The 26,427-nt window shown below is 39.3% G+C and overlaps 1 protein-coding gene across 11 annotated transcripts in view; it reads left to right on the forward strand.

Annotated features, from left to right (window-relative positions):
- The window catches only part of tou (toutatis), a 1,002,029-nt gene that overhangs the window by 471,067 nt on the left and 504,535 nt on the right, over positions 1 to 26,427 (forward strand). For all 11 annotated transcript variants that reach the window (XM_067147191.2, XM_067147194.2, XM_067147190.2 and 8 more), the window contains 2 exons: positions 1,834 to 2,065; positions 16,993 to 17,362. In XM_067147191.2, coding sequence (XP_067003292.2) covers positions 1,834 to 2,065; positions 16,993 to 17,362 — 602 coding nt within the window. The remainder of the gene's footprint in view (positions 1 to 1,833; positions 2,066 to 16,992; positions 17,363 to 26,427) is intronic.

A 26,427-nucleotide genomic window follows, 5' to 3' on the forward strand; every position in this document is an offset into this window, starting at 1 on the left:
AATCTGCCATATATTAACTGTAACACCTCACTTATCATTCTCAATTTGATTTTATTTTGGTGTAAATAAATATCACACGAGAGATGCTCACTTCCATGCATAAAACCACTTTATTGTTGCTACGTCTATTCATTAACAATGCATACTTATACCTGTACACAATTATACCAACACTACAACTATTAAGGGAAACACACTGAAGCAATTTACTGTTGATTCTGTCAAGTACAGATATCAACAAGTTTCCACACTGGTTATTCACTTCGTCACACAGTCGATTTTGACAGTACAGATATCAAGTCTATACACTGATTATTCACTTCAAGGCAAGACTGACTACGCTCTCAATGAAGTTGATTCTGACAAATTCAGATATCAACCAAATCCTTAGCTTACTGTAACACTCACTCCAACCCATACTTTACATTCTCTTACTCACTGTCTCTCTTTTGCCTCTCGGCCTGCCGGCTCGACATATATACTGTTCGACAAACAGTCTACAAATATTGACTTCTGGAAATGTTCTTGCAACACTTTAAATGGAATACATCCAAACATACAAGGAACAGTCGATTGACTGGTCTCTTGATTGGAGTATTTCAAACTCGAATGTTCGATTACAGTTTACAAACACACACATGGAGAAGTCTACAAAATTCTTAATGTTTCTACATGTACCTGGATAATAAAATATTACAGTAAGTTTCCAGAAACCTCCATATGTATCAGAATGATAATGAATTATACCCAATATACGAATATTACAGAGTTTTCTACAGTTTTTAACTACACAGATTTTGAGGTTAGACGTATTCACAATACATATTTGATGTTGAACAAATGTACAATACTTATTTACAGGGTATAGTCATACTTAGCATTTAATAAAAGATAATTCAAATATATTAAACATAATATTAAGGTTTTACAAGAGTTAGATTATGTGTAGGATGGCGTACATATGGCACACTGAAATAATCTCCAGAAATAATAACCGAACAAAACTATAATTACGATTTAAAATTCAACACTTGAACATAAAAACATGAAACAAATCAGACATGCAAACTCGTAAGCACTAAATTTTATTTTCTTAAGAAACAAAGTAGAGTGGACGATAATCATTTTCCCATCAAACACAAGTACTCTCATAATTTTTCCATTCTTTCTGATATTTTTATTTGTAAATATCTCTGGACCCTGATTATCTTTAACCGAAATGAATAGACACTAAGAAACTACATGATTTGCTTTATCAAGCACATTTATAACGTAAAAATCAGAAAAACTGAACCTTCATCATTATTCCCCTATTGTCTTCATTTTTATATGACGTTTTAAGTTCATTTACTGGAGACTGTTAGATAGCTCAAATATTCTTGGGGGTTTTAATTTTTTGTAAAAGACCTCAGGTTTTTTATTTTATAGGTTAAAATTCATTTGATTCTGGAGGATGTATGGTCATTTCAGTGGATCTCTCAGATGTCAGATATCACATCACTTGGAGCTTTTGATTTCAATATTCAATTCACCCACCTGTTTTAAATTTTATGCAGATATGGGGATCAAATTTTTCAATTACCAGAAGAAATCTAAAGGTAAATATTATTCTTTGGTCAGTTTTTCTTCTACTTCATTAATATCATTATGATTAAGAAATGTACTTGAGCCTTTAAAATAATATAATCTTTTAATACCTAAATAATTCTGTTAATACAAACATTTTTCATGCCATGCTTGAAGTCTGCCCAACATTTTCATCTCATTTCTGTTCTCATATCAGATATTGTTTTGAAGATTTCATAATATGCAATGATCTTAAATCTGTTCCAGTGATCCAGCTAGTATTCTTGGTGGTGTTCGCTTACCCCCTGATACAGAAATCATCAAGTATACATCGTCCATTGTTGGCCCAAAAGTTCCTGGTACAACAAACCGTGGACGTAAGAAAACTATCTCTCTTGATCCTCCGTCTGTGAGTGTAGTACCTGCACACTCTTCCACTGGGCTGCTAATTGAACGTGGAGGGGGTACTCCAAGGCGCCATCCACGACAAAGGACCATGGTAGGTGATCAGTTTGGCTATGCCAAGCAAGTCATCGTATTATAATGCTTCTGTCTCAAACATTGTGAAGCTACTTTGTTGACTGATGATGAGCTACACATTCTCTCTTGCATACAATTGCAGGCAAAGAAAAAAGTACTCATCTCACTGCAGTGATGGGGATATTTGGTTGTTTAACATGGACTTTCCATCCCTCCTCTCCTTCCCCTCTGTGCCTTGGAGAGCATTTGTCCAGGGTGTGGAACATGCTGCGAGGGAAAGTCAATAAGTATCAAGCAATTTTGCTCTAATTGTCTGTAGGTTGGCTCTATAGCGTTGTGTGCTCACCAGCCGCTAGAAGGCGCTGTTTGTCTACGTCTGTGCTAGGATTCAGTGTTATCAGATTAGTACAGCTTGCGCTGTTGCGATATAAAGATGTAAAGACTAGCGAAGAAACCAGGTATGCCATAGAGAAAGATGGCTGTGCCACTCTCTGTTTCCACCAAGGAAGAACAGCAGAACCATGGCTAATGTGCATGTGGTTTGCCACACCATCAACAGTCATTTGTCTGTTATTCAGGATCATATCACAGACTTGTTCAGTATTGACATCAGTTACGGCTGCAGATGGACGCCCAGATCTTTCCTCATCCTTCACGCTCGTGCGACCCCCTTTGAACTCTTCAGTCCACTGGTAAATACTTCGCTGTGGCATAACATTGTCCCCATATTGTTCTGAAAGTCTTCTATGAATTTCCGCTCCTGGTACACCCTCATACCACAAAAAACAGATTACGGAATGCTTTTCTTCCTTGGTGCAAACAGAGAGATCATCAGAGAAAAACGACGATTCCGCTCTGAAGCAGGTACAAGCCTTACTGCAGCTTCGATGACATCACACAAATTTGTGAATAGTCACGTCCGTAAGACCTGCTCAATGGAAACACGTCAAAGTATTGTGGTACATCTGTGTTCCGTAGTTAAGAAATGTCGCCTCCGTAGCGTAGGCCTACTGCAGCTCTGTTGATGTACAAATAGGTGAATTGTTTCGTGTCCGACCTGCGCAATTAAAGCACGCATCAGTCATGCTATATGTCTGTATTTTACTTTTATTTTTTTTTGTAATTAAGAATGCCCGCCAGCATAATGGTTAGCACTACATGATGCCATTCTCGGGGGCCTGAGTTTGATTCCCGGCACTGTACTGCCAGAGATATAAGAATGGCAGGAAGGTTGATATGCGGTACAAATGGTACATGCAGCTCCTCTCCATTGGGGGCTGCACCATCTCGGGATGAGGAAACAAGTTTTAATTTAGTTTAGAAATATTCACAGTTGTTGCTATTAATATAGCAGGCGATATCATTAACAAAGTGATTGTTTAATATCTCGTAACTCGGGCCAATATAGCCTACGTAATATTTTGAGAAAGTGGGTTTAAAACGCGATAAAAGCAATCCAATCATAACGATTGTTTTACTCCTGAGCGTACCTAAATAATAATAATAATAACAATAATAATAATGTTACCGTGGTTTAGTGGATCGGCAGAGGTGAAAGAAGGTGCCGGGGTGAATGGGTCTAACTACAAGGCCGAGATATGAATTGAAATTGCATTAAAGGTTATATTTTCGAAAATAGCAAAACTTAACAATTTTCACATAGAATGTCAAAATTTAACAAATAACAAGAAGTCAAATAACCGACAACCAGGTACAAGACCAGGAAAGCCAAGATTTAGAGACAAATTAACAATCTGGGCTTCAAGCCCCAATTTTTACAATTTCTGAGCTCTCAGTTCACAACCACATATTTACCAAAGGGCAGAAAACCCCTCCATATGTGGAGTACTTATTCCCAACTTTGAATATCAAGCCTCTCTGAGGCACGTTTACCTCAAATAAAAGAGCTGACCCGCTCTCAATTTTCTGAGCCTATTAAAGGCCATAACAGACTTTACTATTAACTGCCCTCGAGGCACAACATACAAGGAAACAGGGGTATCTTGTACCCAACTTACTGGGCCTTAGCAGAAAAGAACAGGTTAAGTAAGTGGCCCAAAACACAAAGATGAATGGAGGCGTGTACTTGCACTACTACATGAAACTTCTTAAAACATAAGAGGCACTAGGCCGATGAAACAGGGGCTATTCCCAAACTATGGAGGTGACTTGTATAAGAAAAATTTTAAGGTATTACAGAAGGGAAGAAAACCATTTACCAAACGTAGTCACCTCAAATCAATATGAAGCGGAGCTCGAGAGGGTAAAGCACTCTCTATTCCCGAATTGCAGTTACAGATTTTAGTGAAGTTTTTTACATCAAACGGCAAAGAAAAATTACATGTTGGAAAGATAGTTTACATTGTAAAGGGGATTCAGATCTTTCCCGAGGAAACTGCTGAGCTAGTAAGAAATAAAGATGTTAAATGGCCATTACCTTATTGAAGAGCTGCTGCCTGCTGAAAGAGGCGCTTCCCGCCTCCTGCTACATGTCCATACACTAGGTTAGAAGTTGATGAAGTGGCCCAGAGACAAGAAAATCAGCAGTTTTTATACCCTCGGTGAAGATTTGAGACCTTTCATGAATAATTAAGACACACCCACAGGCGTTCATTGGCTACAGTACACAGTTACACACATTATGCCATTTCTCATATATACAACACGTGCCTCACAAGTGGCCTCTTCCCAAAAATGTGGAAAAATGCCATTATAAATCCTATTCCCAAAACTTCCTCACCTGTACTTATAACAGATTATCGACCTGTTTGCATACTTTCATCTCTCTCCAAGCCTCTTGAACGCATAATACACGTGCAATTAACAGACTATTTAAATAAATACAAACTACTTGACCCTTTACAATCAGGTTTCAAAAAGGGACACAGTACGGCCACTGCCCTGCTGAAAGTTACAGACGACATGAGACGTGCTATAGACGAAAGGCAGGTGACGTTACTTACACTTCTTGATTTTAGCAGCGCTTTTGACACAGTAAATATAGACGTACTGGTTGCTAAATTGAAATCACTTCACCTTGGACGGACAGCTCTAGAATTCTTTCTCTCATATCTTACGGAAAGAAAACAACGCGTAATTCTTCAGAATAGGTCATCCGAATGGGTAATGAAATATTCAGGAGTACCACAAGGCTCTGTACTTGGACCACTTCTCTTCGTTATCTACTTGTATATTAACGATATATTGACACGGCTAAGACACTGTAAATACCACTTGTATGCTGACGATCTACAGATCTCTTATCCAAAATTTCAGACATCAATCAAGCAATAGGTTATATGAACTCTGACTTACATAATATCTGTACATACGCTCATGAAAACTGTATTTTAATTAATCCATCAAAATCTAAAGCTATTATTGTTGGGCAGACGAAACAAATCAGTGCGGCAAAAAACAAAAACATTCCTCCACTAACTTTATCTGGTAAAATTATTCCGTACGAAAACTCGGTAAGAAATCTTGGTGTAATTATAAACGAGAATCTTAACTGGGGAGAGCACATTACGAATATCTGTAGAAAAGTGTACGTGTCCCTTCACCCACTAAAATATCATCAAAATATGCTGCCACTAAACATGAGAATTAGGCTTATAAATACTCTTATCCTCCCTATATTTTTCTACTGTGACGTAGTACTAATTGATGCCACGAGAGAACAACTAAACCGATTACAACGTGCTATGAACTCTTGTATTAGCTTTATCTTTTCCTTACGCTATGATGTTCATGTTACCCCTTATTATCGAAAACTTTCCCTTCTAAAATTTGAACAATATAGAAACCTTCACGTGGCAGTATTAATCTTTCGAGTATTAAGAGAATATCCCATACTACTTATCTTCACAACTCAATTTCCTATCCTCTTTCCACCAGCATAACACACGCTCCGGCAGTACACTTGCTATCCCTCTCAGCAGGTCAGCAGCATTTAGCCGTTCCTGTGTTGCAAATGGAGCTAGAATATGGAATTCTCTCCCCCAGAACATTAGAGCCATAAGTTCCTTAAATTCCTTGAAGTTGTCTTGCCGTGCGCATCTCCTCGATGTGTGCCGCCAGGCTGAATGAATCTGATAGAGTGAATGTGTGTATGAATGTACGTTTACTGTGCTTATGGTATATTGTGTCATTCAACTTTTAATCTGTAACGATAGTTTTAAGACATGACTAAGAATATTTATAGAGTTTGTTATTTTGTTTCATACTTTGTTTCTAGTTTGTAATGGTAGTTTTAAGATAAAATTATGAATATTGTTCTCAGATGTACATTGTTAATGAAGTGTGGTTAAGTGTAAGAGAGGACCACGAGTCTTAACTTCGCCACTACAAATAAAGGCAAATATAATATAATAATATAATATAAAAAATCGAAGAAGAAAGACACGATTGGACAAAAATTAATTACAGAAATAATTGATTGGCTAACTTCAAAACTGGCAGAAACAAAAGATTAATATTGCCAACCCACAAATGAAAGAATGAAATTTAGTAATAAGAAAACTTATGAGTACAAAATATCTTCAAGAAAGTTCCCTCACTTTGCACCAGAGTGCATGATCATAGTTTTTTTTTGGTAGAGACATCTATGAGACAATGTCCAAACTTCTTGATCAATGGAAAACCAAACAAGTTGAAATCCACACAGTATTGACAACTTCGTAATCCCAAAATTTACGGTAGTGACATCTTCTGAGAAACGAGTTGATTCAGTTTTTGAAGTTCAGAGTTTCTCCTGTAGAGGAGGATTTATTGGTGCAAGATTTAAAACGGCGGCGTAGGGGTGTACCACCCGCTACAGACCCCCCCCCCCCCCCCGGTGTCCTTCCAAGGGGCGACACAGAAGTAGTTTTTTTTTGTTTTACCAAAAATTAATCATCAATTGAAGGAAATTTCTACTTTCTTGCAAATAGATTGGTGGAAGAACTTGGAAGAAACATTAATAGTTGAAGAGGAATTTGCCAAGTCTATTAACATTGATTGGTAGAAGAATTTTGACGAGAAAAAATAATTTCAAAGTCTTTTGTGTGTGCGTGTGTGTGTGTGCGTGCGTGCGTGCGTGTGTGGTTTTTTTTTTTTTTAGAATGTCTTTGTTGCTGTAGAATGCCAACTACATGCTGAAAATTTTGACGGCAAGACCAGCTGCCGCTGCTGATGTCCAGTCGAGGTTCCCCGGACCCCTCAAGTACCCTGAGATACCTCTCTCCCGCTACTATGAGAGGGGTAGTCATGGTGAAGGACGCCGCAGATGCGAAGTTTATTTACAGTCCCCAGATAAGCTGGCGTTTGGTGCGCCGCACATTAGCCTTTGCCGGGAGATGGACTCCGGCGCGCTGTACGCAGGAAGACATCACGGGAGTGGAGTGGGCCCTTCACCACTTCGGTGGCTGTACTGCGACGAATGGCTGCGGGCCACTGAAACAGTCAGATCTCGGCGGCAGAATTTGTTGGTGACATTTTTTCTTAGGGTACGATCTTTTTGGTGAGGCTGATGGGCCAGCGGCGTGGAAAATTATAGCCACTGGTATGGTTTAGCAGGAGACGGGAGCTTGGTAATGGACGCAAGGGAAAGGACAGCAGAATAACCAGAGGGGAAGATCGTACATCAAATACCTATTTCTATAACAATTAAAATAAATTGGGGCAGAAGGTCTCTAAAACAAAATATAATTTTCACACTATTGCACAACGTAGATGGCTAAGTTAACAATGACATTACACAGGTTTCACCTGAGACAGGTGAACCCTGAAGATCCTCTGGATTGCTCACTAATAATGTCACAGGAGTTAGGAAATCTAAACTGATGCATGGCCCTTGAAATCTGGGGGCAAGCTTGGCCGCGGGAACAAAGTTCTTAACCATGACTTGATCTCCTACTTTTAAATTGGTGGGCCTCCGTCCACGATCATATCTTTCCCTAACCTTTTCATGAGAAACTTTAAGATTGGCCTTAGCCTTCTTCCAAAGATCTCTAATATTACCAGGATCTATTGTCTCAGGTAGAATATCACTAAGAGACCAAAGGTTAGAGAGCGGCGTGGTAGGTACGAACTTAAACAACAAAGCTGGAGTGAACTTATGTGATTCATGAACCGCCGAATTCAAAGCGAAGGCCAACTAATGCAGGGAAGTATCCCACCTAGAATGATCATCATGATGATAGGCAATTAGAGCCGACCTCAGATTACGATTGACCCGTTCAGCCAGAGATGGTTGAGGATAGTACGCAGAAGTAGTTACATGAGAGATGGAAAGATCAAAACAGAATTTACTGAAGAGATTGGAGGTGAAAGCTTTAGCATTGTCAGAAACAATATATTGGCACGGACCGAAAGAAGCAAAGATTGAATTTAGACAAGTAATGGTGGACTGAGCGGTAGCCAGCTTAGTTGGAAATAACCAGGAAAATCTTGTGAAACCATCTACACACACAAGGATGAATTTGTCGGCGTTCCCCTTTGATTGGGGGAAGGGCCCTACGTAGCCAATATAGAGGCATTCCATGGGGCACGGCGCTTGATGAGAAGACAATAGCCCTAGCTTAGTGGACATGATAGGTTTACTAAGCCAACAAGATTTACAGGCTTTTACCAATTCACTGATTTCACTGCCCATACCTTTCCAAATGAACATTTCTCGGATCTTTTCCCAGGTTTTGAAGATGCCTAAATGTCTCCCTAATGGGGTCTCATGGTAGTACTTGAAGATCATGGGTACAAGAACAGCTGGAACCACAACTTTCATCTTCTGATCATGCCTCGACGGGCAACATAAAACACCATTCCTAAACACATAAGGGACGACATGTTCCCCAGAAGAAAGGGTTTCCATAATAGGGGCCAGCGTCGGATCTTCATGTTGATATTTTTCAATATCCCTAAACAACATGGGAGCATCAGTTAGAATGGCATTTACACCAGGAGGTATGGACTCGGGAAGTGAAGAACTATCTTCCTGTTCGGAGGTCTCTGAGTCAGTAGAAAACGTACAGCTTAGTCCGTCCGCCACAACATTTTCAGCCCCTTTTATATGCCTAACATCAAACTGGAAGGCCGAAATTCTGATGGCCCAGCGGGCTATACGACCAGTACGACGCGGCCTAACTAAGACCCAACTTAAGGCTTGGTTATCAGTTTCCAAGTCGAACTTGACGTGTTCCAGATAGAGGCGGAACTTCTCTAGTGCAAATAAGACTGCCAGACCTTCAAGTTCATAGATGGAATACTTGGCTTCTTGAGCCGATAGAGTCCTAGTTGCATAGGCGATGGGTTGCCTCCCTAGTTCAGTCTCTTGAAGTAGGACTGCAGCCACCGCCGCCGCGTCGGTTTGGACGATGAATTTCTTCGAGAAATCAGGCATAGCAAGGACAGGGGCATTACAAAGAGCTAATTTGAGGTCTTCGAAAGCGGCTTGGTGAGAAGGTCTCCACTCGAATTTGACGCCTTTCCTATGAAGTAAGTTCAAGGGCGCCGCTCTATTAGCAAAGTTAGCAATAAATTTCCTGAAGAAATTCACCATGCCAATGAACCTGGCAATACCTTTGATGTCCTTAGGAGGTTTGAAATCTCAGATGGCCTGGGTTCTAGAATGGTCCACTGCGACACCATCGGGCGATACAATATGCCCTAGAAATTACATGGAAGGCTTAGCGAAAGCAACCTTAGACAACTTCACAGTTAACCCTGCCTTACGAAGGCGATTAAGGACCTCCTTCAGATGATCTAGATGTTCTTCAAAGGTCTCAGAAAATACGACGACATCTTCAAGATAATGGTATAAGTACTCGAATTTGATGTCCGAGAAGACCCTATCTAGCAGTCTCGTAAGCACAGCTGCTCCCTTGGGGAGCCCGAGAGGCACGCGGTTGTACTCATACAAGTTCCAATCCGTGGCAAAAGCTGTAAGATGTTTGGATTCTTCGGTTAGTGGGATCTGATTATACACCTGATTAAGGTCTAAGATGGTGAAGAACTTAGCTTTTCGAAACCATGAAAAACAAGAGCGAAGGTCGGGAAGGGGCACAGATTGTAACACCACCTTCCAATTTAAAGCCCTATAGTCAATCACAGGCCTGAAGCCACCTTGGGGTTTCGAGACTAAGAAAATAGGCGATGAATATGCCGACTTAGAGGGCCGAATTATAGCATCTTTCAGCATCTGATCTATGATCTGCTTCAGAGCCTTCATTTTAGGTGGAGATAGCCTATATGGTGGAAAACGGACAGGAATCGAATCTGTGACCTCAATTTTGTATTCAATAAGGTCAGTAACACCAAGAGTATCGGAGAAAACCTCTGGAAACGACTGACACAACTTACGAATACTATCAGCCTGCTCCTCAGGTAGATGTCTAAGGTCTAACAACATCTCATCCTGGGTAGGCGAAACAGATGAACATGACACAGAATTACATTTTAAGAAGGGGATTTTGAAATTACCAGCAAATTTGAAAGTGCACGACTTGCTCAGAATGTCGAGCACAAGACCAGTGTGAGACATGAAGTCTGCTCCTGATATAATGGGGCAAGACAAATGCTTAGCCACAAACAATTTAACTTTCCAAGTAAATTTCGAAATGCAAATTTTGGCATATAATAAACCTAAAATTTCTAATGGAGAAAGGTTGGCCGAAATGCATTGAACCGAAGACGAACAATAATCAGAAAATTTACAGACAGATTTTAATTTGGAATACCATTCGGCCGAAATAATGGAACACACACTCCCAGAGTCTAATAAAGCAGTAACGGGTTCATTATTCAGCTCAATTTTGAGAAACGGTACACGTGTGGGGGTATTCGCCGCAATCCTAAGACATTGTTTGGGACCTTTGAATGATAAATTAGAAGAGCCCTGACTTTTCCCTGAGTTTTCGTTGGATTTAACAGGGGCTGAGCCTGAAGAAGGTGGATTTGCCGACTCAGCCGAAGGCACTAGTTACTTTTGATTATTTGCATTTGTGGAAGTTGCTCCAGAAGTTGAGCAGGAGGGGGTGCTATTACCATTCGGGCAATTCTTGGCAATGTGATTAAATGAGCCACACTTCAAACATCCTTGTGATGACCCTGCTCTGTTCTTTGTCCCGCTAGGTTTAACCAAAGGACACTTGTTCCGGAGATGATCTACCGACCCACAAGCATAATATTTGCGGGGTATGGAAATTTGGCGAGGTTGAGGCCGAAAGGTATTTGATGACGGAGGGGGCTCCTTCACAACACGTAGTGTGTCAGCGTATCTAATTACTTCGGCTGAGACAGCCATAGCTTCTAATTTGGTAAAAGTTTGCAGACGCGACGCAAAACACAAGTATGACCTGTAAGGTGGTGAAATCCCTTCTACAATTGCCTGTACAATTTGATCTTCCGGGAAATGAAGAGCAAATACCCTGGTGTAGAACTTAATATCTTGGATGAAGTCGGTAAGGTTTTCATCTAGATACTTTACTCGGTAATAATACTTTTGTATTAGCCCTAGCCGGAATGAAATTTGCCAGAAGATGTTCATGAAAATCTTCAATAGTTGATTGTTCAGCAATTGCTCTTACTATTTTGTCTGAGAGGACACCAATGGAATAAGGGTAAATAATCTGAAGGATTTGACACGGGGAAAGTGAAAACACAAGAGCGTGATCCTGAAACTCTACCAAAAATCTTGGAAATGAAATGAAATCACTAGTAGAGTTAACGGAAAACTTGGAAATACCCCTAAGCAACATCGCTAAAGGATGAGGCAAACTACTGAACCCGGGTGACATAGTAGGTAAAGGCCTAGGGGGCGGAGAAGCTGTTTCAGAGAGTGCATTATTCAAAACAAATGGAGGAACGGATGTACAACGACCAGACTCAGTTTCTAATGGGGCAGATATTTGTTGAACTCCTACGGATTTTCTACTTTCTTCCCCCCTGGAAGAATCCTCCTCATTAGCTATGTTTGCAACTGTAGCTTGATCGGTCTTGGGAGGAAATGTCCCAGTTAACAACAGTTACTTTATTGGACATTTTAGAAAGGTGTTCTACAAGATTACTAGCCTCCTTACCCTGAAGTTCATTTAACTTAAGAGACAATAGATCGCTCACCCTATTATAAAAATGGTACAGTCTAGCCTGTACTATTTTAAGTTGATTTGGGGATGGATCACCTACTTCAAAAAAACTAACTACGGATGCTAGCTCAGTAGTGTTGTCAGTGATCGTGGAGAGAGCCTCATCGATATCTTTCTCTCCCAAGGTTGGGATACTAATCGGCAAATCCAGGGAATCCTTAAGTTTGGTGGTATCGGCCACAACCGTGCCTCCAGATTGAATATTTCTAATGGTTAATTCATAAATCAAGTCGTCCTTGCGCAAATAGCCAGGGTGGAGGTCTTCGCGAGGGCCGGACGTGATGACAGAAAGTTGACAAATTTAGAAAAATAGGAAAAAAATCCAGCAACTGAGAAAATTGTTAGAGTTCAAATTAAATGAAATGTTTAGTCATCAAAAGGGGCTTGAATGAGACCCATTCAACCACGCTCCGCTACCACTTGTTACAGTGGTTTGGTGGATTAGCAGAGGTGAAAGAAGGTGCCGGGGTGAATGGGTCTAACTACAAGGCCGAGATATGAATTAAAATTGCATTAAAGGTTATATTTTCGAAAATAGCAAAGGATGAGGATGATGATGATGATGATGATGATGATGATGATGATTCAAAACTGGCAGAAAGAAAAGGTAAATATTGCCAACCCAAAAATAAATGAACATCAATTAGTAAAAAAAAATGTTGAATACAAAGCTTCTTTAAATCAAAAGTTCTTTCACTTCGCACCAGGGTGCATGATCATAGTTTTTAGCAGTGACATCTATGGAAGAATGTCCAAACTTCTTGATGAATGGCAAACAAAACAAGTAGAAATACAGTCAGTTCAGGAAACTTCACAATAACAAAATTGTCATATTTTAGTGGTGACATCTTCTGAGTAAATTTATAAGTTGGTCTAATTTCAATTACACTGTTTCACCAGTAGAGGAGTTCTTATAGGTGCTAGATTTAAATGTGCGGCGTTGGGGTGTACCTCCCGGTACAATAATAATAATAATAATAATAATAATAATAATAATAATAATAATAATAATAATAATAATGGGGCATGGCATCTATACAGGCTTGGTGTTGACCTAATGGGGATAAAATGAATGGCGAAGACGTCATAAACACCCTGTCCCCAAGCCAGGGGAAGTAACAGTATGTTTCAGAAAACTGAACCGAGTCCACCAGACCAAAGGCAAACGTTCTATCCATTCAGCCACAAAACTGGACTTTCATTACCTAAACCTTAGGCTACCATCTCCAATGATCAGGGATTGAGCATTGGCAGTAGCAGAGGACGGGGCAGCAGCCTGTAAAGCAGCCTTCACAACACAGCAGGCTTCTCCGTTGGCTGCAGCTCGAAACGCTGAAGGCTTGACGTTCACTAAACCGAGCATCGAAATGAGGTAACCTAATTCTAGTGGGAGCCCATGTCTTAATCCCAGCATACGCCACTGAGTTGCATGTTTATATTGGTGATTTAGACAGTATATAAATCTGATGTCTAATAATAATCATCATCATATGCAGAGTCCGTCTGTTGACCAGGTCTGCTTACCCAACGTATATAAAATATCTAAATTGAAAATTTACCTGCACAACACACATTCTGCTTCAAATATAGTTCTTGTTTCTCTTGAACAAATCAGAATTCAGTTTTGCACCTCTCTTCAAATTTGTACTTAAAAACAATATATTAATATGAAACACAAACCCGCCAGTATGAATACAGTTATTGTTGATGTTCTATCAATCATAATCTCTGAAATCGATTATTGTATTGCTACCAATCCAGCCGGTCGTTATTGAATGCCATTTCAAGTTCTGTCTGGAAGTTGACGGGTTATATATATAAATCAGGGGCTTTCTCCTATTTTCTAAATATTTAACCAGGGGTAAAAAGGAACATTGAAAACGAGGTGGTACTTGGCCAAACCAGGGGATATGGCAACCCTAACTAGAAACTAAAGGGGTGGAATTAAAAGCATATTATATCAATTTGAGAGGTTTCATAAAATTATAGTTATAATTTGAAGCAAATGTTAATATGACAGTCGCTGATTTTCAGTGAAAGAGTTGATGAGGTAGGCCTACTAGACAATATTTCCACTTTCACAAAATTATATCCTCAGTCAAATTAAAAAAAGGTAAGATAAAATTTCTTTACATGATTCAATTCCCAGAAAATTTCAAAACGAATTGAAATTATCTTTTTCAATTCTTTATTTTGTTAAATTTAGAGGCTTGAACAGTCCAAGAGCACAATAAGAAAGTTTAGTGAGCTATATAACGAGCATTCACAGCTGATAAGATCAGCATGTTCACGTATTATTATATTTTATTCACAGAATGAAATTCACGACGGGACTTTGCCATAAGTGGACATGTCATGCGCTTATTGTTCGAGGTCAGTGCGCACCCTCCTGCCTTCTTCTTCTTCTTCTTTTTCTTTTTCTTCTTCTTCTTCTTCTTCTTAAGGCTATGGAATTCCCTTCCAGTTAGTGTTAGGAATTGCACTTCCTTAGCTTCTTTCAAGCGGTCTTGCTGAGATTACCTATTAAATGTATAACCAGCTTGTATGAATGGAAGAATGAATGAGGTTAGGATTTATATTTTGTTATATTATTTCATTATTCTGTTTTATGAAGTTTATTAGATATGTGGTTAAGTGTAAGAGAAGGCCTTGAGCCTTAACTTCGCCACAAATGAAGGCATGAAAATAAAATAAATAAATAAATAAATAAATAAATAAATAAATAAATAAATAAATAAATAATCAGCTGTGAATGCTCACTAAACTTCCTTACAGAAACAAGGTTTCATAACCGCGTAAACACACAAATAGATTTGAAAATAGAAAAGTAATTTAAAGGCTGTTATTTTGGATCAGTGGTAATATTTTACATATTTTGGCCTCTAATTACTGTATATTGATTGTACTGTGGTCTATAATTTATGGTGTTTCAATTTACACTTTCTCAATGCAAAATAGTAGACATGATAGACTCTTCATTTATGCCATGTGAAGAAGACAAACTGCAGAAAAACTTGTATCAGAAAGACCTTGCATCACAGAAGTAAACAGTGTTCTAATAATGAAGGTTTGAATGATATTTCACCTTGTTCCGTTGTGGAAGAACACTTTTTTTTCATTACCATATAGCTTGTTTATTTATTGATTTATTTGTTTGTTTGTTTGTTAGTTTATTTATTTATTTATTTATTTATTTATTTATTTATTTATTTATTTATTTATTTATTTATTTATTTATTTATTTAACACCGAATTACAAAGATCCGTGTCATATATAGAAAAGTTGTCACGCACAGAAGTGTATTTCTTGGCAGCGGGTTTCACTTCAACCTGAACTGCTACTCTGCACATTATGAACTTTCCATCTTAGAAGTTCTGCAATTTGCCAACTCCTCATATGTACTGACTCTTTAAGCTCTTCACAATTTATAGATTTTTGGCTTCCACTACACCTGCTGGTGCAGTTGATCCATGACCTAACGAGGTTGTAAAATGCTGAGAGAACAACAACTTTTGCATTGTTCCCTAGCCATGTCAAGATTGTGAGAAACAAACTGGTGGATCAGGCTACAAAAGAAGCTGTACTACTGCCACCGAGGCCCATGAATGTACATGCTGGGGATGTTCATTTGTTCTCAGTTACACACAACCATCTTGGTGTCTAGGGAGTTGGGTGACTCACTATCCAAACTCACACAATGCCGAGGGCAATTATGTGGTGGTCCTCTTTCTGGCCTTCTTGGAGGGAAACTGTAGTTTTATGCAGGTTGAGAATAGGTCGTGGAAGATATACACACTCTTACCTCATGTCCGACTCGTTGGCTGAATGGTCAGCGTACTGGCCTTCGGTTCAGAGGGTCCCGGGTTCGATTCCCGGCCGGGTCGGGGATTTTAACCTTCATTGGTTAATTCCAATGGCCCGGGGGCTGGGTGTTTGTGCTGTCCCCAGCATACCTGCAACTCACACACAATACATAACACTATCCTCCACCACAATAACACGCAGTTACCACCACATGACAGATGCCACCCACCCTCATTGGAGGGTCTGCCTTACAAGGGCTGCACTCGGCTAGAAATAGCCACACAAAATTATCTCATAAGAAGGGAAGATGTGCTCCCCCTCCCCCCGATGTTCTTGTGGTGCTGATTTCACCGTGGCAGACTTCCTCACAGAATTTGTGGATCCCTCTGTCTTAAGACGGAACCACAGCCTGCCGCTAAACCTCGAACTTGTACTATTTAGCCAATCATCACAAGACTACTGATCATCTCTTCATTTGCTTTATTTATGTGAGGGGACTCGTAAAGTACGTCTAAATCTCAAGTGTACTGTTATTCAGGGAACTTGTATTCCCTTTTGATATGTTAGTATCCATTTCAGTTTATAAAAATCGTATGTGTTTTTATTTCCTTTTTCAAAATTCATTATGTAAATATATTTTGTTTTAAAATTTTGTTTATATTTAGTTTGTTAAGAGGGTCTGATAATAAGGTTTTGTGCCCCTCGAAACAATAATTTACCACCATGACCACCACTACTATGTGGTGAAAGACAAAGGTAGGGAATGATTTTCTAGTTGTAACCGAAACCGCTGCCGCCACCACCTTCTTTTTCTTCTTCTTCTTTCACATTATTAGAACAGTCACAGTTTACTTCTGAGAAAGACCTTTATGAAATGTCCAACTTACCAGCAGTTTGCCTTGACTATCATTTACTTCTGTTCCATGTTAATTATAATGTATTCTTTAAAGAAAACACAACACATGAGATATGCCAGAATGATAGATCTCTTGAAATAATTTATTTTGGATATTGTTTCAGGACACGCCGGAATACAGAGATGGTTCTGCCTCAAGCTCATCCTCGTTGCTAGATAGAGAGCGTGATCGTGATCGTGACCGTGTCGAGGTCATTAAGTTACCAGCTCACAGTAGTAATGGTGCCATTCCACTAAATATCCCCTCCTTTGGCAGTAGCTCAACACCAGGTAATACAAGTGCTTTGAACCTTGCTACGTCGACTCCAGAAAGTGATGCACCTCTCAACCTCTCTCTGAAGCCACCTAGTAGTGCTGGTAGTGCCGGAAACACCAGCAGTAATGCGAGCAGTATGCAACAGTCATCTTTATCATCATTATCTTCATTATCAGCATCGTTGGGAGTTTCTTCCACGCCTATCTCAGATAGGATCTGTAAGTGATCTTCAAGTAATTAAAATTTCAAGAAAATGGGGAGGGGGAGGCAGCATCTGTGGCATGGTCAGTTAGTTGTTGGCCTTCTGTTCCCAGCATATCAGGTGTTATTCAGGCTGAAGTCAGTGGCATTTGAAGATGCTTAAATTTGACAACTCAATGTTGTTTTATTCCAGCACATTAAGGGATCTTATGGAATAAAATTCCAACACTGTGGCACCTGTTAAGACTGCTTGGAATTGGAATGGACAATATTGTTTAAATAAGATGATTTGGAGGGAATGAAAGAAATTACCCATTGTGTACTGAAGTGATTTGTGAACTAATTAAAGTGGGAATGTACAGTCAATCCCAGTTTAGAAAACTGGAAGATTATAGCGGGTTGCCTAGTTAAGGTCTTGAAGACCTGCTCAGTTGACATGAAAGGATGTGGGTCCCTGTTAGGAGGTCAATAAATTTAGAAATGATACTTCCACATCCAGTGTTGCACATACTCTGCTTAAAACATAAATGAGTAGTGGGTTACATCCCAGGCACAAAGGCAGTTGGGAATAGACCTAACCACTCTATACATAATGCCATGGTGACACACAGTGAAGATTTTTATCTTCTGCTCCTCCAGGGGCTTCCATAGCTTGTATGGAGATAGCTTTGTTTTAGGGAAAAAAAAAAGTTAAATCTCAAGCCTCTTTAAAACAACCTGCAGAAATAGTTACTTAAATTGGTTCCTGTAAGAGTCATCTTAAAGGAGAATTTCTGACCAATGCATTTGTACACAAGTGCAGTAACTGTTTCTAAGGGAGAAGTTAAATGGCATTTGCAAAATAGATTTATTAATTTTTTTATCTCTTCTCTGTCTGTAAATTTGCATTGGGGAAGGGTGTCTTAATTTGGTGATAAAAGAACAAAGTAAAGCAGAGCCATCTCTGTAAAGGCCATGAAAGTACTTGGAGGAGCAGAAGGTAGGGGCTTCCACTGCCCGTAACCTTGGCACTAATTTGGATAGGTTAGCTATATGCCTGGTTGCCTTTACCCTAGGAGTTAACCGTTAACCTGGTACTCATTTTTGGTTTAGGTTGAGTGAAACTCAGGATCATGTACCTATCCAGAAGTGGAAATCTTCTTTAAAAATGTTCTGCTAATGGAGAATCGAACCTTAGTCCTTCTGGGTGAAGCATGCATGTTTTTACTGCCTCGGCTAGGCAACCCCTTCAGTGCTTCAAGGTAGACAAATAATTGTAGACGGATGGTTTTGCGCCATAGTCATACTTTCTTTGAAACCAAGAATAATATATACCATCTCAAAATAATTTTATCTAGGCAATACAAGCTGGTTGTATGGCAATATCAATTAAGTGTTCACCTTCAGTGCCAAAGTAATTGGATTAATATCCAGCTCAGTCACTTGGCATTTGAGAGTGTGAAATGTGAGAGCCCCATGACAGCAGATTTACTTTTCCTTTTCAGTTTAGTTATGAAATCTGGCATCTCACATGTCCAGTGGTAGTTGAAGTAATATAATGAAAATAGCACAGATACCGGTATTAATTTGAAAACTTGCATGGTAGCTAAGTGACATTGTCACTGGCTTTTCATCAAGGCAGCTGTGGTTCGAATCCTGGCCACTGCATGTGGAGTCTTTTAAATGAAGCCTTCTTGTGTTTCAGATTTTGTATAAAACCAGATATCCTGTAGCTATAATCACAATAGCAATAATTGTGTGAACTTGTATGCTTGCTTTTTAAATTTTAAAGCAGGCTACAGAACTTATTCTAGTGTGTGTGTACCATTAGGAAATTAAAAAATTTGCTATAAAAAATTTGCTCTAGGCAGTTCAAACAGCAATAACATTAAAGAGGATGAAATGAAATGGTGTATGGCTTTAGTGCCAGGAGTGTCTGAGGACATGTTCAGCTCGCCAGGCGTAGGTCTTTCCATTTGACACCCGTAGGTGACCTGCGTGTCATGATGAGGATGAAATGATGAAGACGACACATGCACCCAATGCTTGTTAAAATTCCCTACCCTGCTGGGATTCCAACCTGGGAACCCTGTGACCTAAGGCCAGCACACTAACCATTTAGCCATGGAGTTGGACATTTAAACAGGATAATTCACTTCCACAAATGAATAATGTAAGTAGGAAAAATGCAGTAGTCTTAAAAGATGATTTTACGAAAATATAGTTGCAAACAAAGGTGTGTTGTGCTGAGAGGTAAGTTATTTTTTTTTTTTCTTTCCGCATTATACTGTGCAAGTATGGTGTTATTTTCATTTATTAAAATTAACTAAAATTTTTAAAAATTTGCTCTCTGTGTATTGGCAGTTTATTTAACCCTTTGAGGGCCTGGTTTTCAAAGCACTGACATACCCCACAATTTAAGTTTTTGCATGCTGATAAATAAACTCCATTATAAATTACTGTAGAGGCACATAATACATTATATTTTCAAAATTGCTCTTTAAGTCATATATGAAAAAAGTGAAAAATCACACAATCTTCATGATTAATAATGTTTTTTGTGTGGTATTTTACAGAATATGTTGGTGGATAGAGCATGTTGTTACAGTCTTTGCACAAATATATGATCCTTTGGTTCTCTTTTTGGGCTGATTTTGTTATTTTGAGATAGGGAACTGTTATCACTGAAATGAAAGTATTGTAGAATTGATTTATGATGATTACAGAGCAAGAAAATAGAGGAGTAGGGATGAATACATCAGTAGACCGGTATTCTTACAAGTCTGTGGTATACTGTATTTATATACGTTATCTTCAGCATAATTCCTCAAAATCAAGACAGTCCTTTCACAATTACATCAGTCCATTTTGTACTCTTGCTGAGAGAGGAGTTCCCAGATAGTTATTTTCCACAAACTGTATACAATACAAGTGTGCGACTCTTTGCATATGGTGGTTGTAATTCTTACTTATTCCTTCACCCTCGATTAAGGTATTTTCAGGCAGGAAGTTGCCAACGTCTTCATCTGTATGGGAAAAACCAGAATCCTCACATCACTTTTCAACATTTCAATCACTTTCTCACTATCTTGTACTACTTCAGCACGGCTTGAGCAGCCACGTTCATTAGCTAGCAGTTGATTCCCAAAAACCACACGCATTTGCATACAAAAACTAAGATTACAGCACTTACCGCAAGGATACAAGCAAGCGCAAGCTTCAGTAATGTAGCCAATAGATGGCAGATAGTGTGTTTTTGAATCAATGCTTAAAGATATACAATCTCAACAAATACGCATATACTGAACTGGGAGCGGTAACTGTGGAATGTAAACACAGCTGTTGTTATGATCATGCTGCGAACATACGTTTGTCATTTTTTACAAATATTTATATGGTATACGTAAAGTGCATTTTTTTGACAACAGGAAATTCTTCCTTAAGCTCTATGGAGTTCATATATTAGCCCTTACATGGAAGTTGCATATATAAAACGAGTATGAACGAACCAAAGTTAGTGTTGAGATGAACTTGACGTTGGACTCGGTGCAACGCACGGGAATGTCGAGTCAGCCTTGATGTTGGACCTATAAGAGTTGAGTGGTTGTTAAAAGACTGATTTTGGATGTTCGTGTTTCCATTTTTGAAATGTTCCACTATGACCTAACACTGCTAAGCATTCATGCACAAATCTCCATATGCATGCTGAAGTCTGTGGTAAATTTCAGCAGCAGGAATATCCTCTCTAACAATGACAGGTCATTCTCGAAACTAAACATCCCTGTTAGCCATTTTGTATTAACTGCCTGTAATACCAATATAGTTGGCCCGTTACTGGACATAATAAATTTTCCAGCTAACTCATCCCTGGTTGCCAGCATTTCACTCCATTGTGTTAAGTTGGGCTCGTCAGTTGGTAAATAGCACACCTACCAACGTCAGTTGGTAAATAGCACACCTACCAAGACGCATGGTTAATGCATACCGTGGAGGCCACTGTGTAGACTTCTTGGACCGACCGGCAGTGCAAATGCACTATGAGAGACTTTGTCTCATTTTTCAGAAATTGATGCCTGCCTATGGGAATCAACACCTATATTAATTGCCTGTACTCATGCAATCAAAGTTAAGGACATAACAATTCTCAGAATGTTGCGTAAAATCTGTACATTGCAATGGTATACTTGATTATACTTTATCAATGGTTTCAGATTCTATTTTTTAAAATTGTTGCTCGTTAATTTTAGTGTGACATTTTTACATACTGGATTGTTCATTGCCGTCTCAACAGTTTTATTCTTGTTGCTGTTATACAACATGGTGACAGTGTGAAACAATATTAGCTGATAATATTACTTCCTATTGTTTCCAAGTAAATTTGTGGGAATATCTGCTATAGATTCTTGAATTCAGCTATGCCATGCTGTGCAACTTTCTTTGGAATTGGATTTGTGTGCTATCCAGTTATTCACCAACCAAATACAATAATGGATTAGCAGGCTTATGGCCAAGATTGTGGGTTCGGGTACAGTGGAAGTCAGTAGATGGTTGAAGTTTGAAGAGTCACACAACTTCCATTTTTAATGCATAGGTTTGTGAAAAACTTTAGATATCATATAAAACGTCCCTTTTTAATGTTATTCTTCATGACATTCTACATACACTCAATGTCGATTTACTGTAATCGGATCAACCGTGTTGCGGCTTAACCATGAAATTAAAAACACTAAAAATGCATGAGTGTTAAGAGTTACAGTAACGTAGAATTACAAAGAGTCGGGATAATATTACCCAGTCATAATTGTAGCAGGGGAGGTGCGACCTTGAAGTTATTTGTAGCTGGTGTGTCACCAGCCGTGAGCACCTGCTCTACTCCACACCGCCCCACTCTCAGAGTCATTTTCTTGTTTTTGTTCAGTGCAGTTCAGTTCGTAAATAATGGCAAGCAAAGGGAAGCGTGTCATTTTGACGATTCAACTAGGTTCTACCGTTAAACAGGTGCGTGTCCAATATAACGCTGGTGATTCTGCCATGTGGGATATTTTATGCAAGAAAGACAAACTTCTGTGATTTTTTTGTTCGTCTGATGCAAACAGTGGTATGGCAAACTGAAAAACTATGAAAAATCTACATTTGAGAAGCTTGACCAATGCGTGTTGGAGTGGTTTTCACAGCAGCAAGCTCAAGGGACTCCAGTATCGGGACCGATCTGTATGACTAAAGGGAAGTATTTCTTCGAAGCTCTTGGGATGGAGGGTTATTTTGATGCGTCATCCGTATGGTTTATACATTTTAACACGTTCCCTGCGGCAGTGAATTTCGATGACTTAATATTATGTCGTATCGGCTCACCGGTGACCCGATGCTGCCTTTAGTTATTATCGGTTCGGGTCACCGGTGACCTGACGAATTTGACTTTGTTTACTCCCTAGTATGACATCCTAAACCATGCATGTGCACTTGTTGTGTGCGTTATTGTTGAGGAGACATTCCAGCGTATTTACCTGTGCGACAGTGTTCCGATTCAACAATTGCGTGAAACAGAAATGACCCCGGAAATAATTGGGTCACCGGTGGGCCGATCAGAACTAGCAGTATGCCTCGATCCTTTACTTCCATTGGAACACTATGTTGTCGATTAGTTAACGGAAATTCATAACTAGGACGTAGTTACTCACTTCGCAATTCTGGGAAGTTCGCACCGACGGATAAGAGTAACATATTTCGGGGCACATGGTGACCCGAACCGCACGGAACGTGTTAAACAGCGACATGGCGTCCGTGATGACGGTGTAAAAGGCAAGTTGTTAAGTGGAAATATAGAAGCTGCTCAACAGTTGAATTCGGATTTTGAAAAATTTCTTCTGGATGAGAGTTTGGTCCCAGAACAAATTTACAGTGCAGACGAGTCTGACTTGTATTGGAAATGCCTATCAACCTGTACTCTTGCTTTCAAACAAGAGCATTGTGCACCAGCTATAAAGCATCTAAAGAAAGGATAGAGTTTATGACCTGTGCGAACGCAATAGGCACTCATAAGTTACCTTTACTCGTTTTTGGAAAAGTAAAAAAAGTTGCTCTTTCTAAGGTACAGAGTCCAAAAATTTGCCTGTTGTGTGCAAGAACCAAAAGTCTGCTAGGATGAACAGTGAGATTTTTAAACTGTGGTTTGACAATAACTTTGTCCCTGAAGTTCGTAAATACAGGGTTATTACAAATGATTTGAGCGATTCCAAAGCTCTACAATAATTTTATTATTTGACATATTGTCACAAGGCTTTGCACACATATGGAAAAACTCAAAAAGTTTTTTGACATTTACGAATGTTCGATATGTGCCCCTTTAGTGATTTTGCAGACATCAAGCCTATAATCATGTTCATTCCACACTCGGCGCAGCATGTCCCTATCAATGAATTTGGTAGCACGGTTGATGCGAGCTCGCAGTTCTGGCAAGTTTGTTGGGAGAGGAGGTGTAAACACCGAGTCTTTCTTGTAACCCCACACAAAGAAATCGCATGGGGTTAGGTCAGGAGGGCGCGGAGGCCATGACATGAATCGCCGATCATCAGCTCCACCACAACCGATCCATTGGTTTGGCAATCTCCTGTTTAACAATTGACGAACATCACCATGGAAGTGGGGTGGAGCATCTATTGTATCCTAAAGGATAGATGAGGCTGGGGACTGAAAAGGTTTCTAATGCACAATTGTCTCTACAATGCCAGCACCAATTTAAGTGGCCTTATGCCGAACTGAAATATATTGAATAGTCATCAAAATCAAGTTACATAAATATATATACACACACAAGTATGTACAGTTATGAGTGATTGAAATTCTTTTCGTCTTATTAGGGAACTTCCCAACCTACATACATTCAAATTATTTAAGAAGTTCTTGGTTCCCTATTTTCCTTCAAGGAGAAAGTTCTAGTTAATACTTATCTTCCGAGATGAGTGAGCTTCCTGCAATGTCTTTCTTCCTGCACCGGTACTTGCTAGCACTTATTGACACTCGCTAGGTTTCAACACTTCACACGTTTCAACCACCAAAAGAATGCAGTTCGGATGACTCTTACGCCTGGATGTCTCCCCTTTTATTGGAATCGGTTTTGTTCTTCTTCTTCTGTTGGTGCCTATCCATTTCGGATGTTGGCCATCATGATGGCTATTTTTGACTTGTTTGTGGCAGCGCGGAACAGTTTAGCTGATGGCATATTGCACCAGCCTCTAAGATTGTCAAGCCAAGATATTCGTCTTCTTCCAGGACCTCTTTTGCTGTTGATTTTTTCCTGGAATATTTTTTGGAGTAGGTTGTATCTATCTGTGTTGTGCGTGATATGTCCCAGATACTGCAGCTTTCGGCATTTCACTGTCTTGAACAACTGAGGTGTTGTGTTCATCCTTCTCATTACTTCCACGTTTGTCATTCTCTGGGTCCAAGATATTCTCAGAATTTACCTATAAAGCCATGTTTCAAAGGCCTCCAGCTTCTTCTTTGTGTTTTTATTTAAGTCCATGTCTCTACACCATATAAAAGAACAGAAAATACAGAACAGTGCAAAAGTCTGATTTTAGTCCCTAAAGTTAGATTGTGGCTCTTAAACACATTATTCATTTTCTGGAACACACTTCTTGCTTTTCCAATGCATACCTTGACTTCTTGTGAGCAATCCCAGTCTTCATTTATTATGGTTCCAAGGTATGAATTTTGTTTTACCCTTTCGATACTCTTTTGATTTATAACCAAGTTTAATCCGGAAATATTTTCCCTACTTATAACCGTGAGTTTTGTCTCTGCGGTGTTTATTTCAAGCCCGTATTGGCTGCTGACTCTTACAATTCTATCCATTAGTGATTGTAGTGCTTGGATAGTGTCAGCAAATACAATTGTATGATCAGCATACTGAATGTTGTTTAATCTCACTCCATTTATCAGAATTCCTTCTTCTACCAAAGCTTCTGTAAATATGTATTCTAAATACAAATTAAATAGTATAGGTGACAAGATACATCCCTGCCTCACTCCTCTCAGGATTTTGACTGCTTTGGTGTGTTCTCCTTCAACACGCAACACTGCTGTTTGATTCCAGTACAGCATCTTGATGATTTGCAGATCTCTTTCCTCCATTCCAATATTTCTCAAAATCTCCATAAATTTTTCATGTTTTACACAGTCAATGGCTTTCTGGTAGTCTATTAAACAAGCAAATACATTCTTATTTAAATCTCTACATCTCTCAAAGAGTACCTGGACACTGAACAAGGCTTCTCTCGTACCTACTGCTTTAATAAACCCAGATTGATTAGAGGCGGGGGTGCGCATCCTGTTGAAAGATGAAAGTCCGCGTTGGCCTCCAGTTGCGGCATGGGCCACTTTTCCAGCATGTCCAGATCCATGTGTCCTGTAATGGATTTTTCGTAGAAGAAATAGGCTCAACCTATTCAATACGTTAACATCTTGTACTGTATTGAATACATTGAGTTAAAATAAATTTCTTATATTATTATAAATTAAATACTTTCAATACGGAAAAAAAATATTTTCATTACTTGTAAAGAAGAAATAGGCGCCGTACACTTTAAACCGTGAGACTGCACAAAACACAGTAACTTTCGGTGAATTTCGAATGTGCTGCATGATAACGTTAGGATTCTCTACCCCCCAGATTTGCACATTGTGTCTGTTCACTGCACCATTAACAAAAATTATTGCTTCATCACACTGTTGCAACCGCGCCGAAAATTCAGGGCGTTTGACTTTGTCATTGGGAGTCAGGGCTTGTAGCAATTGTAAGTGGTAAGGCTTATGCTTTAGTCATTTCCGTAAGATTTTCCAAATGGTCGGCTGTGGTATGTTTAGCTCTCTGTCGACTTCAGTGGGCTATGCATGAAACTTGCCTTCACGCGATGAACTGTTTCTTCAGTCACTGCAGGCCGACCCATTGATTTCCCCATACAGAGGCATCCTGAAGCTTTAAACTGCACATACCATCGCTGAATGGAGTTAGCATTTGGTGGATCTTTGTGGTACTTTGTCCTGAAGTGTCATTGCACTGTTATGACAGAGTGATTTGAGTGCATTTCAAGCACAATAAACA

Source organism: Anabrus simplex, chromosome 5 (assembly GCF_040414725.1).
Source record: "Anabrus simplex isolate iqAnaSimp1 chromosome 5, ASM4041472v1, whole genome shotgun sequence".
Lineage (NCBI taxonomy): Eukaryota > Metazoa > Arthropoda > Insecta > Orthoptera > Tettigoniidae > Anabrus > Anabrus simplex.